Source organism: Mustelus asterias, chromosome 2, assembly GCF_964213995.1.
Source record: "Mustelus asterias chromosome 2, sMusAst1.hap1.1, whole genome shotgun sequence".
In the NCBI taxonomy this organism is placed as follows: domain Eukaryota; kingdom Metazoa; phylum Chordata; class Chondrichthyes; order Carcharhiniformes; family Triakidae; genus Mustelus; species Mustelus asterias.
In genome coordinates, this window is record NC_135802.1 from 77,781,398 (window position 1) to 77,797,152 (window position 15,755).

At 43.7% G+C, this 15,755-nt stretch overlaps 1 protein-coding gene across 1 annotated transcript in view; it reads right to left on the reverse strand.

Annotated features, from left to right (window-relative positions):
- calcr (calcitonin receptor) overlaps positions 1–15,755 on the reverse strand; it is a 304,999-nt gene that overhangs the window by 37,260 nt on the left and 251,984 nt on the right. The window contains exon 12 of the mRNA XM_078237649.1: positions 11,997–12,057. Within this exon, the coding sequence (XP_078093775.1) occupies positions 11,997–12,057 (61 nt within the window). The remainder of the gene's footprint in view (positions 1–11,996; positions 12,058–15,755) is intronic.

Here is a 15,755-nt window from a genome sequence, read left to right on the forward strand (position 1 = left end):
TCCAATGGTGAATGGTAATTAGACCCAGAAGGATGAACTTTTATATCTGAGTAGTCCCTGAGTTCCCCAAAGACAAATAAAAATAATTTTACCTTCTTTAACCCGATCTGGACTCTTGACCTTCTCCCTTCCCTCATTGTGAATTGAAATGAACCTGGCAGTGGAATTTGGACAAGCCAAAGCATTGGACTGAAATAGCACGTCCTTGTACTTCAACAAGTGCAACAACATGCGAGAATCTCTCTCCAAGTATACTTATAAGTACAGTGATATGGTAATTCAGTCTTGTATGGAACCTGTTCTCCCTGGGTTATCATAAACCATTTTAAATTGTTGCAGCATTTTTACTGCTCTCCACTGTACCAGATTAGAAATCAGATAAACGTCCTCATGAGTACTACACGGTAATTAAAATGTACAGTACAGGGTTCTAAATCACAAATGCGAATTAACAAACCGTGGATTAAATTAACATTTATTCACACTTCAGTGATATTTACATAATTTTTAACTACAGGGACTGCTTTCATCACAGTCCCTTCATTGCTAAATTACTACCTTTTAATAATTTGTCACATTGCTCATTTCAATTTCTAATTCTGTACCTCATTGGGAATCTAAACAGATAAGTATTTTAATCAGTATATTTCAGGATATACAATTATTGGTAACACAATGTGCTTTCCACTTAGGTTGTGCATTTATCAGGTCAGAGGAGACTGCTGTGCTTAATTAAATGCGGCAGGAAATTTGGGCCAGCTATAATTAGCAGCAACACATTACTGCAACCTGCACTTAAATGCGTCATTGTGAGATCATTTGTTTAAAAAAATTATTTATTGTCTTATATCTTAATACCAACATGTGTAGTTCCAATTATTCATGATGTTGCAAACGTAAAGTACATCCATGACAAATGACCTGATACAAAGATCGAAATGATTGAAATCCTGTTCTGCCACCTGAGATGCAATGGAAAGGATGCTCTGCCTGTTAATTTGATCTCACCAAGACCCTGATCCAAATCCCAGGGACAAGTTTACTTGTTTACTCCCTCACTTTATAAGTTTACTTCCTCTCTGGCCACGGGGAAATCATAGTAAGAAGTCTCACAACACCAGGTTAAAGTCCAACAAGTTTATTTGGTAGCACAAGCCACAAGCTTTCGGAGCGCTGCTCCTTCATCAGGTGAGTGGGAGTTGTGTTCACAAACAGGGCATATAAAGACACAAACTCAATTTACAATATAGTGGTTGGAATGCGAGTCTTTACAGGTAATCAAGTCTTAAAGGTACAGACAATGTGAGTGGAGAGGTACAGATAATGTGATGGTACATTGGGGAGACCATGCAGACGCTACGGCAACGGATGAATGAACACCGCTCGACAATCACCAGGCAGGAGTGTTCTCTTCCTGTTGAGGAACACTTCAGCAGTCATGGGCATTCAGCCTCTGATCTTCGGGTAAGCATTCTCCAAGGCGACCTTCACGACACACGATAACGCAGAATCGCTGAGCAGAAACTGATAGCCAAGTTCCGCACACATGAGGATTGCCTCAACCAGGATCTTGGGTTCATGTCACACTATCTGTAACCCCCACGACTTGCCTGGGCTTGCAAAATCTCACTAACTGTCCTGGCTGGAGACAATACACATCTCTTTAACCTGTGCTTAACGCTCTCTCCACTCACATTGTCTGTACCTTTAAGACTTGATTACCTGTAAAGACTCGCATTCCAACCATTATCTTGTAAATTAAGTTTGTGTCTTTTTATGCCCTGTTTGTGAACAGAACTCCCACTCACCTGATGAAAGAGCAGCGCTCCGAAAGCTTGTAGCTTGTGCTACCAAATAAACCTGTTGGGCTTTAACCTGGTGTTGTGAGACTTCTTACTGTGTTTACCCCAGTCCAACGCAGGCATCTCAACATCACGGGGGAAATGCCAGAGGACTGGAGGATGGTGTGTGGTTCCATTTTTCAAGTAGGCTGATAGAGGTGAACCAGGAAATTAGAGACCGGTGAGTCTCATGTCAGTAGTAGGGAAACTATTGGAGAAAATTCTGAAGGAGAGAATTCATCTCCACTTGGGAAGGCATGGGTTAATTAGGGGTAGTCAGCATGGCTTTGTCAGAAGGGAGGTCATGCCTAATACATTTGATTAAATTAGAGCAGAGAAGGCTGCTGGGAGGCAGGTCATGAATGAGATGTATAAGATTATGAGGGGTATGGACAGGGTGAAAAGGAAGCAGCTGCTCCCCTTGATTCAAGGGTCAATCATGAGGGGGCATAGTTTTAGGGTGAGAGGCAGGAGATTCAGAGGGGATTTGAGAAAAATTATTTTCACTAATAGGGGTGGTGAGAACCTGGAATGTGCTGCCTGGGAAGGGTGTGGAGGCCAGAAACATTACAATCTTTAAAAAGTATTTGGATGAGCACTTGAAACGTAATGTTCAAGGATATGGGACAAGTGCCGGTAAACGGGATTAGAGCAACTTTAGTGGTAGTTATTGTCGGTGCAGACTCAATGGGCTGATGGGCCTTTTCTGCACCGTACGATTCTATGACTCTATGAATATTAGAGAAAGGCATCCACTCCATGATGGTTGAGTCACTGATGCTGCAGTCCAAAATAAATTTTGAAACAGTGTCCAAAGGTGGCACCAGCCTCAGATTAAAATAGTCAAATCCACTTGCACCACTTGCAGGTCTTCTGAGACCAGACAACAAAAGATTGCCATTTAAGGTCAATAAACATTTTAGATTAATTTCCATTTAAAATAGGAATATTTTATGCTGCTCTTGGAATTTAAATAGAACTCAGAGGGTATAATTGTCTAACTGTTCCAAAAGATTCCCATTGTAACCCCAGGGAAAGTGTTCCAGAGTGGCTGCAAACTCCACTGGTAATCAGAAAGACTTATAGGAAAGATACAAAAAAAAATCTCTATATGGAGCATTACATAAGAAGTACTAGAATGAACTGCAGACTGACAAGAGCAGGATCCTGGTGGACTTCATCCTAAAGTCTTTAAAGAAGTGTTTAGTGAGATAGTAGATGCATTCGTTTTAATCTTCCAAAACTTTCAAGGTTAAGGGAAGGTCACAGTAGATTGGAAGATAGCAAATGTAACTTCCTTATTCAAACAAAAAGTGGGAAACTACAGGTCACTTTTAGCTTAACATTCGTCAAAGGGAAAATGTTAGCAACTATTATTAAGAAGTTATCGCAGGAATCTTGGATAAGTTCAAGGTAATCATGCAGAATCATTTTGTGAAACAGAAATAATGTTGAATCAACTTATCATAGAAACCCTACAGTGCAGAAAGAGACCATTTGGCCCATCGAGTCTGCACCGACCACAATCCCACCCAGGCCCTACCCTCTTATCCCTACATACTTTATCCACTAATCCCTCTAACCTACGCATCTCAGGACACTAAAGGGCAATTTTAGCATGGCCAATCAACCTAACCCACACATCTTTGGACTGTGGGAGGAAACCAGAGCACCTGGAGGAAACCCACGCAGACACAAGGAGAATGTGCAAACTCCACACAGACAGTGACCCAAGCCGGGAATAGAACCCAGGCCCCTGGAGCTGTGAAGCAGCAGTGCTAACCACTGTGCTACCGTGCCGCCCATGGGAGTTATGGGAGTTCTTTGATAACGTAGCAGGTGCTGTAGATGAAAGGGAACCAGTAGATATACTGTACTGGTTTAGGTGCATTGGCCATGCTAAATTCTCCCTCAGTGTACCCAAACAGGCGCTGGAGTGTGGCGACTAGGGGATTTTCATAGTAACTTCATTGCACTGTTAATGTAAGCCTACTTGTGACACTAATAAATATATTTAAAACTTAGATTTTCAGAAGACATTTGATAAAGTATCACATCAAAGGTTATTGCGGAAAATAAAAGTGCATGGTAGAAGGAGTAACATATTGGCATGGTTAGAAGCTTGGTTGGCTAACAGGAAACAGGGAGTAGGCATAAATGGGTCTTAATCAGGTTGGCAAGATCTGACAAGTGGTGTGCCACAGGGATCAGTGCTGGGATCTTACCTGTTTACAATTCATATAAATGGCTTGAATGAAGAGATTGAAGGAATGGTTGCCAAATTTGTTGTTGACCATAAAGATAATTAAGAAAGTAAGTTGTGAAGTGGACACAAGGAGGCTATAAAAAGATATAGATAAGTTAAGTGAGTGGGAAAAGATCTGACAAATGGAGTATAATGTGGAAAAATGTGAAATTGTCCATTTTGGCATGAAGAATAAAAAATATGCTTATCATCCAAATGGCAAGAGATTGCAGAGCTCTAAGGTGCTGAGGGACCTGGCTGTCCAAATACATGGATCATAAAAGGCTAGTATGGAGATACAGAAAGTAATTAGGCTAATAGAATGTTATCATTCATTGCGAGGATAATTGAATACAGTACTGAAGTAGGGAGGTTATGCTTCAGTCATACTGGGCACTAGTGAGACTACACTTGGAGTACTGTTCACAGTATTGATCACCTTAGTTAAAGAAAGATTGGAAGCAGTTCAGAGAAGGTTTACCAGACTATTACCTGGAATGGGTGGGAAAGACAGGCTAGGCTTGTATCTGTTGGAGTTTACAAGAATAAGAGGCAACTTGATTGAAGTATACAAGTTCCTGAGGGGTCTTGACAGAGTGGATGTGGAAAGGATGTTTCCTCTTGTGGGAGATTCTAGAACTCGGGGTCACTGCTTCAAAATAAAGGCCACCAATTTAAAACAGAGATGAGGTGATTTTATTTTTCTCTCAGAGGGTTGTAAGTCTTTTGAGTTCTCTACCTGAGAACGTAGTGGAAGCAGAGACCTTGAATAATTTTAAGGTCGAGGTGGATAGATTCTTGGAAAGCAAGGGGGCGATAGGTTATTGGGAGTAGGCAGGATGCAGATTTGAGGTTACTATCAGATCAGCCATGATCTCATTAAATGGCGGAGCAGGCTCAAGGGGCTGAATGGCCTATTCCTGCTCCCTGTTCATTTGAACAGCACAAGAACAGTCCACTTAGCTCAACAGGTCCTTCCTAATATTTATAGTCAACATCAGTCTCCTCCCCATTCTACATCATTAAACACCACCACCATAGCCTCCTATTTCTTTCCCCTTTATGTATTTATCTAGAACCCCCTTAAATTATTCTGTGCCATTCACTTCAACCTCACCCTACGGTAGTGAGTGCCACATTCTACACACTTTCATGGTAAAGAAGTTTCTTCTGAATTCTTTGTTGGATTATTATCAAACCATTGCTGTCTGGAGGAATCATATCAAAGGCACTCTGTGGTGAGGGTATTCTGTGGGAAGGATGCTTTATATTCTTTTGCTGATGGTAACCTATAAGACATTTATTATATTGCACTTGGTAATGCTTTAGAACACGGTATGGTGAAGGACAACTGTATTTGCAGAACATTTAACAATGGGTGCTTTCAGTATGCTAATCTCCCTTTTCCATGTCATTACTGTGCTGGACACATATCGTGCATATAAACAGTTGATGCCAGAGGCAGCAGCTTAGAAGATGCATACTGTGTGGCTGATTATTGAACCGAGCTGAGCTCCATCCCTCTTTGTGTTTCATCCACAGAGAGCTGCAAACAATATTGTTACTGGATTTTAAATGCTGACATTTATCGAAGGGATACTGCAGCAAATATATATGTTCTATTTATGTTATTCAACAATTTTAACAAACATTTGTTCTCATTCAAATTATGATTAATTTTGGCAATGCAATTCAGTCAAACACTTTGTCCATGAAAGGAATAGAGAGGAAATTACTCATAGCTGGACACACGGCGAATCGTTTAGCATTCACATTAATTAGGAGCTCCACAACTGGTGAATTCAACTGAGACATGAATGGGAATATTTTCTCTTTTGACCCAGAGTGTAAGCGATTGCCTGTGTGCAACCCATACGAAACAGATAAGCATGAAGAGCTGCCTTCTGATTTTCTGGCTGTTTTAATTCAAGAATCTAAAATTACACGGAGTCCATTATGGACTTGGAATCCTCCTCCTGGCTCCACCTCTATGAACTCCACACAGGTAATTCTTTACATCCACGTGAAAGAAAGTATTGTCTGTAAGTCCGTATTGAACAACTTGTTATGTGTAATTAATTTGCATGTACTGACCTCTTATTTACTCAATTCAATTCAGTATCGCCAAATTACTCCTTCTTGCAGTATTTCCTTTGCAAATTGTTTCTTGAATCAAAAGTAAGATTATATTATAAACTAATGCAATATGCAATCCTAGAAGAGTTCAATACTCCTGAAAATACTGTCATTTTGGTAATGTCTCTCCACTACATCAAGATGATGATGTACAGAGGACAAGGAGTTCCTCACTGTAGCGCTCAAGTGCACAAGTCTTGATATAGTGGGAAGGCTTGTGCATTCTGAAGATGTGTTGATCAATGCCATTAGAAGCTCCTTGTTCCTGGTAGGGTCACTTTTGATTGGGAGAAAGTGCAGTTCAAAAAGGCCTCAAATGGCAGAGCAGACAAAAGAAGACTGCATCTTACCAGCTGTGCAGATGAAAGAAAGCTATAGCAGCAAGGTGGTCTGGGTCAGAATGGGTTCGACACACCACCCGTCAATCGGTCAAGGTCATATGGACAATGACAACACCCTCAAGGTTCTCACCTTAAGCAAAGTCATGCATAGCTTTCTACCAGGGTTCATTTGTCAGGTCCTGTGGCAATGGAGTACTGGCAACAGGGGTAGAGCTGTGAACCTGCCAGTTCCTAGTCAAAAATCACAGAAAGTAGGTTGAAAGTTGTTGGGCACCTGTGTTGAGACAGATGTATTTGTGGGCAATGGCATCTGAGACTGAGCAGTCATTGTCAGGATACCATCTGCTCTCTCCAAATGGGAAGGATGCCCTAGAAAGGTGCCCTATTAGTAGGCCACCCAACTTTTCCCTGGCTGGGGAAACACTCACTGCAGGATCACCATCTTTGTTGTTATATCACATATCCAACTTGATTTCAGAACATCATAATCGAATAAAGTCAGCTGTACTAGACTCCTGTGTCCAGATCATTGAGTTTGAGCACTGATATTGCCAGGACTGGTTTAAGGCAAATAATGTTGAAATATGTGACCCTCTGGAACAAAAATCAGCAGCCTTGATTGTCTAGCAGAACAACCAAGGTTAAGACAAGAAGGCAGTATTCCAAATAAGGGGTAAAGTCACCATAGTCCCAGATGACCATAGGCTGCTTTCCCCTTTAAGAGAGAGAGAGCGGACTGGTAGTTATTTAACCTGAGGATCACCACACCTCAGGCGAGGGGCAAGGTTGAGAGCAGGGAGGTAGAATTCCAATAGCATAAGGTTAAAGCCCAAATGCAAATCCAGGATAGAGGATAAGCGGTGGGAAGACATTGGTAAGGCCACACTTGGAATACTGTTTTCAGTTCTGGTCGCCCTATTATAGAAAGGATATTATTAAACTAGAAAGAGTGCAGAAAAGATTTACTAGGACGCTATCAGGACTTGATGGTTTGAGTTATAAGGAGAGGCTGGATAGACTGGGACTTTTTTCTCTGGAGGGCTGAGGGGTGACCTTATAGAGGTCTATAAAATAATGAGGGGCATAGGCAAGGTAGACAGTCAATATCTTTTCCCAAAGGTAGGGGAGTCTAAAACTAGAGGGCATAGGTTCAAGGTGAGAGGGGAGAGATACAAAAGGGTCCAGAGGGGCAATTTTTTCACACAGAGGGTGGTGAGTGTCTGGAACAAACTGCCAGAGGTAGTAGTAGAGGCGGGTATTTTTTGTCTTTTAAAAAGCACTTAGATAGTTACATGGGTACGATGGGTATAGAGGGATATGGGCCAAATGCGGGCAGTTGGGATTAGCTTCGGGGTTTTAAAAAAAAGTCTATGACTCTAAGAGAGCCCAAGAGGTCCAACAATATGCTGTCCGTGACATGCAAAGCTTTTCTGAAGCCACTAGGGCCACCTATGGACCAAGGCCATACGGACAAGATCCCCTTGGCTTATAGGATGATGGCTCTCTTCCTAAGGATGACAATGTAATCTGTCAACACTGAAAAAAAACATTTTCAGCAATTTCTCAACCATGAATCCACAGTGGAAGCTGATACTCCCCAGGCTATCCCTCTGTATGCTGGGTAGAATCTATGGGTGAACCACCATCAATGGGAGAGTTGCAACAAACAATCAAACAGATGCAAAATAACAAAGCCTGTGGCCCTGATGATATCCCGGCTGAGGTTTCCAAAACGGATGGACTTTGGCTCACATCAAGACTCCATAAACTCATCCTTTGTATTGGTTTGGGAGGAAAAGAAACTTCCCCCATCCCAACTTCAGGAATGAGACAATTGTAACTACCTTCAAGAAGACATGCTATGGGAACGAGGTATTTCCCTCTCGTCACAGCAGGTAAAATCCCAATTCTCCTGAATCACCTACTTCCTGTGACTGAGGAAATCCTTCCAGAGATAATGCAGGTTTAGAGCTTTCAGAGGAACCTCTGACATGGTCTTGATGGCCAGGCCAATCTAATAAAAATGTTGAGAACAACATCAGGAATTTCTCATTGCATTCATCGATCTGACCAAAACATTTGACTCAGTAAATCGCTAGGCTCTGTAGAGTGTGCACCAGATATTTGGATGTCCGAGAAACTTCATCATAATCTTTCAAGAGCTTCACGGTGATATGACTGCAGGTGTCTTCAGGAGGAGATCATTAATAGATACGTTAAAATCCAGACTGAGGTCAACCAAGGCTGTGTGACAGCCCCTATAATATTTACAATCGACCCGACAGTGGCTCGTCAACAATCATCTGCTCTCCATTAAATACTTGGAAAACTCTTAATCTCGGTTGCCTGCATGCCAAAACTCAACTGACCACCACAGACTCATGTGGGCCACAGTTTGTGAATAGCTGCAGTATCATTGCTCACTCTGCACCAGATTTTCAAGCCATTCTTATCTCTTCAACTCCGCATACAAGAAACTCAGCCTGTCCTTGAATATTATCAAAACAAAATTCATATCAACCCACACCTGATCAGCCAAATATTCCACCTCCCATTTATGTTGATGGAGACAGACTGGAATATGTTGAGTACCTTCCATTCCTTGGCAGCTACCTCACTCCAAAGGCCACCATTGATGAGGAGATCCATTACCAGATCAGCTAGGTCAGCTCAGCCTTCCACAAAGTACAGCAGCAAATGTTTGACGACAAAGACCTCTGCAAGTGTGGCACAGTAGTTAGCACTGCTGTCTTACAGCGTCAGGGACCTGGGTTCAATTCCGGCCTGGGGTCACTGTGTGGAGTTTGCATGTTCTCCCGGTGTCTGTGTGGGTTTCCTCCACGTGCTCCAGTTTCCCCCCAACAGTCCAGAGATGTGTGGGCTAGGTGGATTGGCCATGCTAAATTGCCCCTTATTGTCGGGAAGATTAGCAGGTGTTATGGGGATAAGGCCTGGGTGGGATTGTTGTCGGTGCAGCCTCGATGGGCCGAATGGCCTACTTCTGTACGAAAGAAATCCTATGGTTCTATGTTTCGAAGTAAACAAAAGTCCTGGTGTAACAGAGCAGTTGTCATCACCGTGCTCCTGTACTGCAATGAGACACCAACTGTGTCAGTGACACAAGAGCGCGAGAGAAATTCTATCAGCAGTGCCTCTGCCACATCCACCAGACTAGCAAAATAAATGCTGGTGTCCTTTTCATAGCCGGTTCCACAAACAGTCAGGAAAATTCCTACAAAATTAACTACGGGCACTGTATCCAAATGGCCAAAATGTGTCTCCCTTGCCAGATTCTGTTCTTTCAATTCTCAAATGGCCAATGTTCCAGAGGAGAACAAAGGAAATGTTTCGAAGATACTATGAAACTCCCCTTGACATTTTTTAAAAATTCTTTTTATGAATGACACAAATAACATTCTGTTCACACAAGAACAGAGTCAATTGAGCGGATTACAAGAAGCAGCGGAATATCTCATTCCTCAGAGACACTTGGCAGAACATTTTCATAGTCATCTTAGTGAATCTCATCAACTAGCCAACAAAATATACCCAGAGGCACAATCTGACTTCAGAGCCAGTAGATCAACAGTAAACATGTTCTTAACCATATGTCAGCTTCAAGGGAATTGCAAAGAGCAGCAAACACGAGTCGACCTTGATTTTGTGGATCTCACAAAAGCACTTGACACGTGAGCAAGTCAGACCTCTACTGGGTATGAGAGAAAATTGTTTAAAGTTTATTTATTAGTGTGATAAGTCAGCTTACATTAACACTGCATTGAAGTCACCACACTCCAGCACCTGTTCGGGTACACTGAGGGAGAATTTAAAACGGCCAAGCATCTGACCAGTCTTTCGGACAGTGGGAGGAAATCAGAGCACCCGGAGGAAATCCACGCAGACACGGGGAGGACATGTAGACTCTGCACAGACAGTGACCCAAGCTCGGAATCGAGCCCGGGTCCCTGGCACTGTGAGGCAGCAGTGCCAACCACTGTGCCACCATGCCGCCCATTGGCTGTCCTTGCAAGCTCTGCAGCCCCATATGATGTTTCTGTGATAACATGCACGGCACCATTCAGTTCAATAGTTCTACCTCTGACAGTTTTGTGATCAAGAATTTGCTGCATTTTATCCCCTACTCTCTTTATTTGCATTGATGGAACCTAAGTGTATCTTGCATAATCAGGGCATTGCAGGCAGCAATGTGTGCTTGTATCACCTTGTGCCTTCTCATCTTCCTCCCACTCCTTCTTTTTCCTGCTTCAAATCCTTGAATTATGTGCTCTGCTTCTTGAGCTTCCTGCAGGTCCAGGCTTGGTAATGTTGTGTAGAGCACAGCATACCACAACCATCTGGAGACCTTGGCTGATGTGTTCTGAATGGCACTTCCAGTTCTTTAGAGTGTGTTTAAAAATAAAGGGTTGCCCGTTTAAGAGAGAGTTGAGGAGAAATTCTTCTTCTCAGAGATCATGAGTCTTTGGAACCCTTCTTCAAAAGACGGTAGAAACAGAGTCTTTAAATATTCTTAAGGCAGAGGTAGATAGATTGTTGATAAGTGAGGGGGTGAAGATTTATTGGGGGTAGGCGGCATTGTGCAGTTGACTTTACAATCAGACCAGCGATTATCATATTAAATGGGCAGAGCAGGCTCAAGCAACTCAGTGGCCTACTCCTGCTCCTATGTTCATATGTAATAGGGCAGTACAATTAGTTTTGGATTGCTTTAGTAAAGAGATAGCAGAGATACAATGGACCAATATGCTGCAAATCTCTGTGGTTCATCTCTTCTATTTCACACACTCCTTATTTCCTTTCTTTTCATTTCCTGTCAAGTTCTTTTCTTTATTTCTTTCTTGAAGTCTCATGTTTGTCTTTTCTTTCTTTCCCCCTTTGTTCCTTTTAAAACATGTTTCAATCCTATTCAGCTCTGCACAGAGAGACGGTGGATTAGAACAAAGGCAGGACAGAAAGTCAATAGGTCACCTGACCAAGAAAATTAAGAAGCAGTCCAGAAAGTCAATGAGAGCAGCCTGGTGAAGCCAGGTGGAAAAAGGGAGAGACTGAAGAAAATCACTAAACTGTTGGGATAAGCAATCATTTAGTCAAAAGCACAGCAACAAACTCAACTCAAACTCTGAGCTTGGAATTAGTGGGTGAAATTTAGAAGCAAAAATATCAAACAGCCAGGGCCGTACTGAGAGGAATGACTGACAAACTGCTACCAATCATGAAGAAACCCAAACAATCCCAGGCCCATCACCATCAGAATAAATTAATCTCATTTTTTTGGACTAATTTAACGTTCCAATTTTGTAAAAAGTGACAATTTGCAATAGCGAGTGGTATGTTTGTTAAGCTGAGAATTAGCATCAATTGGAGCCTTAAACAGAGGAGAGAAAACTAGAAGAAGGGAGTTAAAAAATAACTTACTTGTCATTAAAATATTTCATCCTGGCCACTGCATGAATGGTGGCTGGTATTAAAGGAAATCCTGGAAGAGAAGTTGTTAGATGTTAGAGTTTGCACTCTTTGCACTTTAATTTTTAAAGAATACATCATCAAATAATACACTTTGTCACAACCACCCACCCCACCAGTGCACATTGGAAAATCGCATTCTTTCCATCAACCTATACCGAGAAAATTCAGGTTATAAAGTTTAAAGTTTCAATTTTAGCAGAACATCACCTTCGAAGTAAATGAACTGATTGGAACAGATCCTTTTTCATCAAACATCATAATAAATACAGGACATTAACACTAAGAACTGAGAATTTACTTTATGTTCAAATTGAATATGATTTATTACTGAGAAGAGTATAAGAAGAAATTAAATGCTCGGAAAATTTTGGTCCAAAGTATGGGCCACATTTTCAAAACATCTAGGCCGGAATCTTGCGACCGTTCACGCCCCGCTGCTGCTGCAAGCAAGGATGGAGAATTTGGCGCTTATCCAAATCTGCGTTTACTGCAATGGGACCAGAGAATCCCGCTGGTGTGAACAGCGAGGAAATTCCGGCCTTGGATTCAGTATGGGCATGATCTTACATCAGAAGTCCCAGGGGCCATCTCCAGATCCCTATGCCTCTGGGAGAATTTGGGCGTTGGGGGAGGGGGCAAAAGAGTGGGTAACCGCTCGCTGCCTATTAACAGTCCATTAAGCTCCGCATGAAGCTTGTAAAGGGCCTGTCCCGCACAGAATGGAATTTTTTAGTTTTACTTTGGTGAACATGAACAGTCTGGTGCACTTTAGCGTGCAGCTTTTGGATTTGCCTTAGAACCAAGTAGAGTTTACTTACTTTTGTGTCAAAACTGCTTTCTCATGGATCTATTTGAGCCGGTGCAAGTGACTGGCATTCATTGTTTCTGCACGGCCCCTTTATCTCTGTGCGCACTGTTGGTAAGGAATTACCTGCCCCCTTCAGCAAGACAATGGCAGGCTCCAACATGGCTACTGCCTGGCTTTGCCTCTGGCACCAGGCAGGCAGCTCCAGCTTGCTGGAGGGGTTCAGGCCTCCTGCCCAACTTGGCTATTTGAATTTAAAAATTACATCATGAGAACAACATAATTGAGGCATTGGGTCAGGATCCAGAATTAATCCGGATATGGGGGTTACCAATCTCACTTTGAAAACATACAAGATTCATGAAAACAACTTCTTGATCAATTTTATGTTTTGCTTTTCACTCTTTCATGGAGTGCTGTTCCCTTTTTGTATTAGTTTTGTTTAATTGCATTTATATGTCTTGTTTTTCTTTTCTTGGTGCCTTGACTGGTGTCAGGCTGAATTTTAATTGTTCTCCTCTTCCGCATTCCAGCTGTTTTCTCTCTTTACTGCTTTTTCTTTCACTTTTCTCTGTTCTCTCTGTTTTTTTCCTCTTTCTTTCTCTCTGTCCTGTGTCCTTCCCTTCTTTTCTGCTATCGTATTGGATACCTTATAGAATTTTAGCTTTCCCACCACTCATAGCAGAACCAGAAAATTAGTACTGGGATCCCTGAACCATTTACCCCTCGAGTCCATGGGGTGATGCTAGAAGAGCAACAGGCCGGGAGACTCAAGTGGAGGCTGATTAGTGGGCTACCCGCTGGGCTCCATGGCCTCCGTGAATCTCCGGCCGCCGGATTTCCGACGCCGTCAGCTCTGCACCAAAAATTGGCGCGGAACTGTATAATTTATTTAAATTAGAATTTAAATCTCATTAGCGGGCCCAGGACTGAAGACTCCGGGTCCACTGGAGTTTCCCCCCCAAGCCCGGAATGTTTCACTCCAGCAGGGTTTACAAAAGCTCCCCACTAATGGGGAGCCGGTGGCCCGACCCTGCTGGGGTGAAGGGGGGGCCGCGGAAAGACAAAGTACTGGAGGTGTTGGTTGCCTTAACAGTGGATAAATCTTCAAGTCTGGATGAATTGTGCCCTAGGCTGCTGTGGGAGGCAAGGGAGGAGATTGCAGGGGCTCTGACCCAAATTTTCAATTCTCTCTGGTCACAGGGGAGGTCATGATGTGGAGATGCCGGCGTTGGACTGGGGTAAACACAGTAAGATGTTTAACAACACCAGGTTAAAGTCCAACAGGTTTATTTGGTAGCCAAAGCCACAAGCTTTCGGAGCACTGCTCCTTCGTCAGGTGAGTGGGAATTCTGTTCACAAACAGGGCATATAAACTCAATTTACATGAATAATGGTTGGAATGTGAATACTTACAACTAATCAAGTCTTAATGGTACAAACAATGTGAGTGGAAAGAGCACCAAGACAGGTCAAAGAGATGTGTATTGTCTCCAGACAGGACAGCCAGTGAAATTCTGCAAGTCCAGGCAAGCTGTGGGGATTACAGATAGTGTGACATGAACCCAATATCCCGGTTTAGGCCACCCTCATGTGTGCGGAACTTGGCTATCAGTTTCTGCTCAGCGACTCTGCGCTGTCGTGTGTCGTGAAGGCCACCTTGGAGAACGCTTACCTGAATATCAGAGGCTGAATGCCCGTGACCGCTGACGTGCTCCCCAACAGGAAGAGAACAGTCTTGCCTGGTGAGTGTCGAGCAGTGTTCATTCATCCGTTGTCGTAGCATCTATATGATTTCCCCAATGTACCATGCCTCGGGACATCCTTTCCTGCAGCGTATCAGGTAGACAACATTGGCCGAGTTGCAAGAGTATGTACCGTGTACCTGGTGGGTGGTGTTCTCACGTGAGATGTTGGCATCTGTGTCGATGATCCGGCACGTCTTGCAGAGGTTGCTGTGGCTGGGTTGTGTGGTGTCGTGGTCACTGTTCTCCTGAAGGCTGGGTAGTTTGCTGCGGACAATGGTCTGTTTGAGGTCGTGCGGTTGTTTGAAGGCAAGAAGTGGGGGTGTGGGGATGGCCTTGGCGAGATGTTCATCTTCATCAATGACACGTTGAAGGCTCCAGAGGAGATGTTGTAGCTTCTCCGCTCCGGGGAAGTACTGGATGACGAAGGGTACTCTGTCCACCCGCTCTTTGTTGACGTGAAGGTTACTGCTGCCCTGAATCTTTATGCCTCCGGCACATTTCAGGCACCCAGTGGTGACCTAGCTGGGATCTCCCAGGCCTCCGTGCACAGATGTGTGCAGCAGGTCACAGATGCCCTGTATGCCCTGGCTGGGCAGTTCATTAGTTTCGATGTGGGCCGTGCACAGCAGGAGGCCGGGCTCTCAGCTTCGCTTCCATCGCCGGAATCCCGAATGTGCAGGGCACAGTGGACGGGACGCACATCGCCTTGCGGGCCCCACATGCAGGGCCACAGCAATCTGTGAACAGGAAGGGGTTCCTCTCCCTGAACATCCAAATTGTCTGTGACCATGAGGATCATGCAGGTCGATGCACGCCAGCCAGGGAGTGTCCATGACAGCTTTGTGCTCAGGCAGTCGGACATCCCTGGGCTCTTTGAAGACCAGCCCGTGTTCCCGGGATGGCTACTGGGTGACAAAAGATATCCACTAAGGTCATGGCTGATGACGCCTGTGCGGAGGCCCAAGACCGAGGTGGAGACCCGCTACAACGAGGCCCATACAACCATCCAGTCCATCGTACAGCAATGCATCAGCCTGCTGAAGATGCGGTTCCGCTGCTTGGACCGCTATGGGGGGACCCTCCAGTCTGACCCTGTGCGTGCTTCACACATCATCATCGTTTGCTGTGCTCTGCGCAACATTGCCCAGCAGCGGG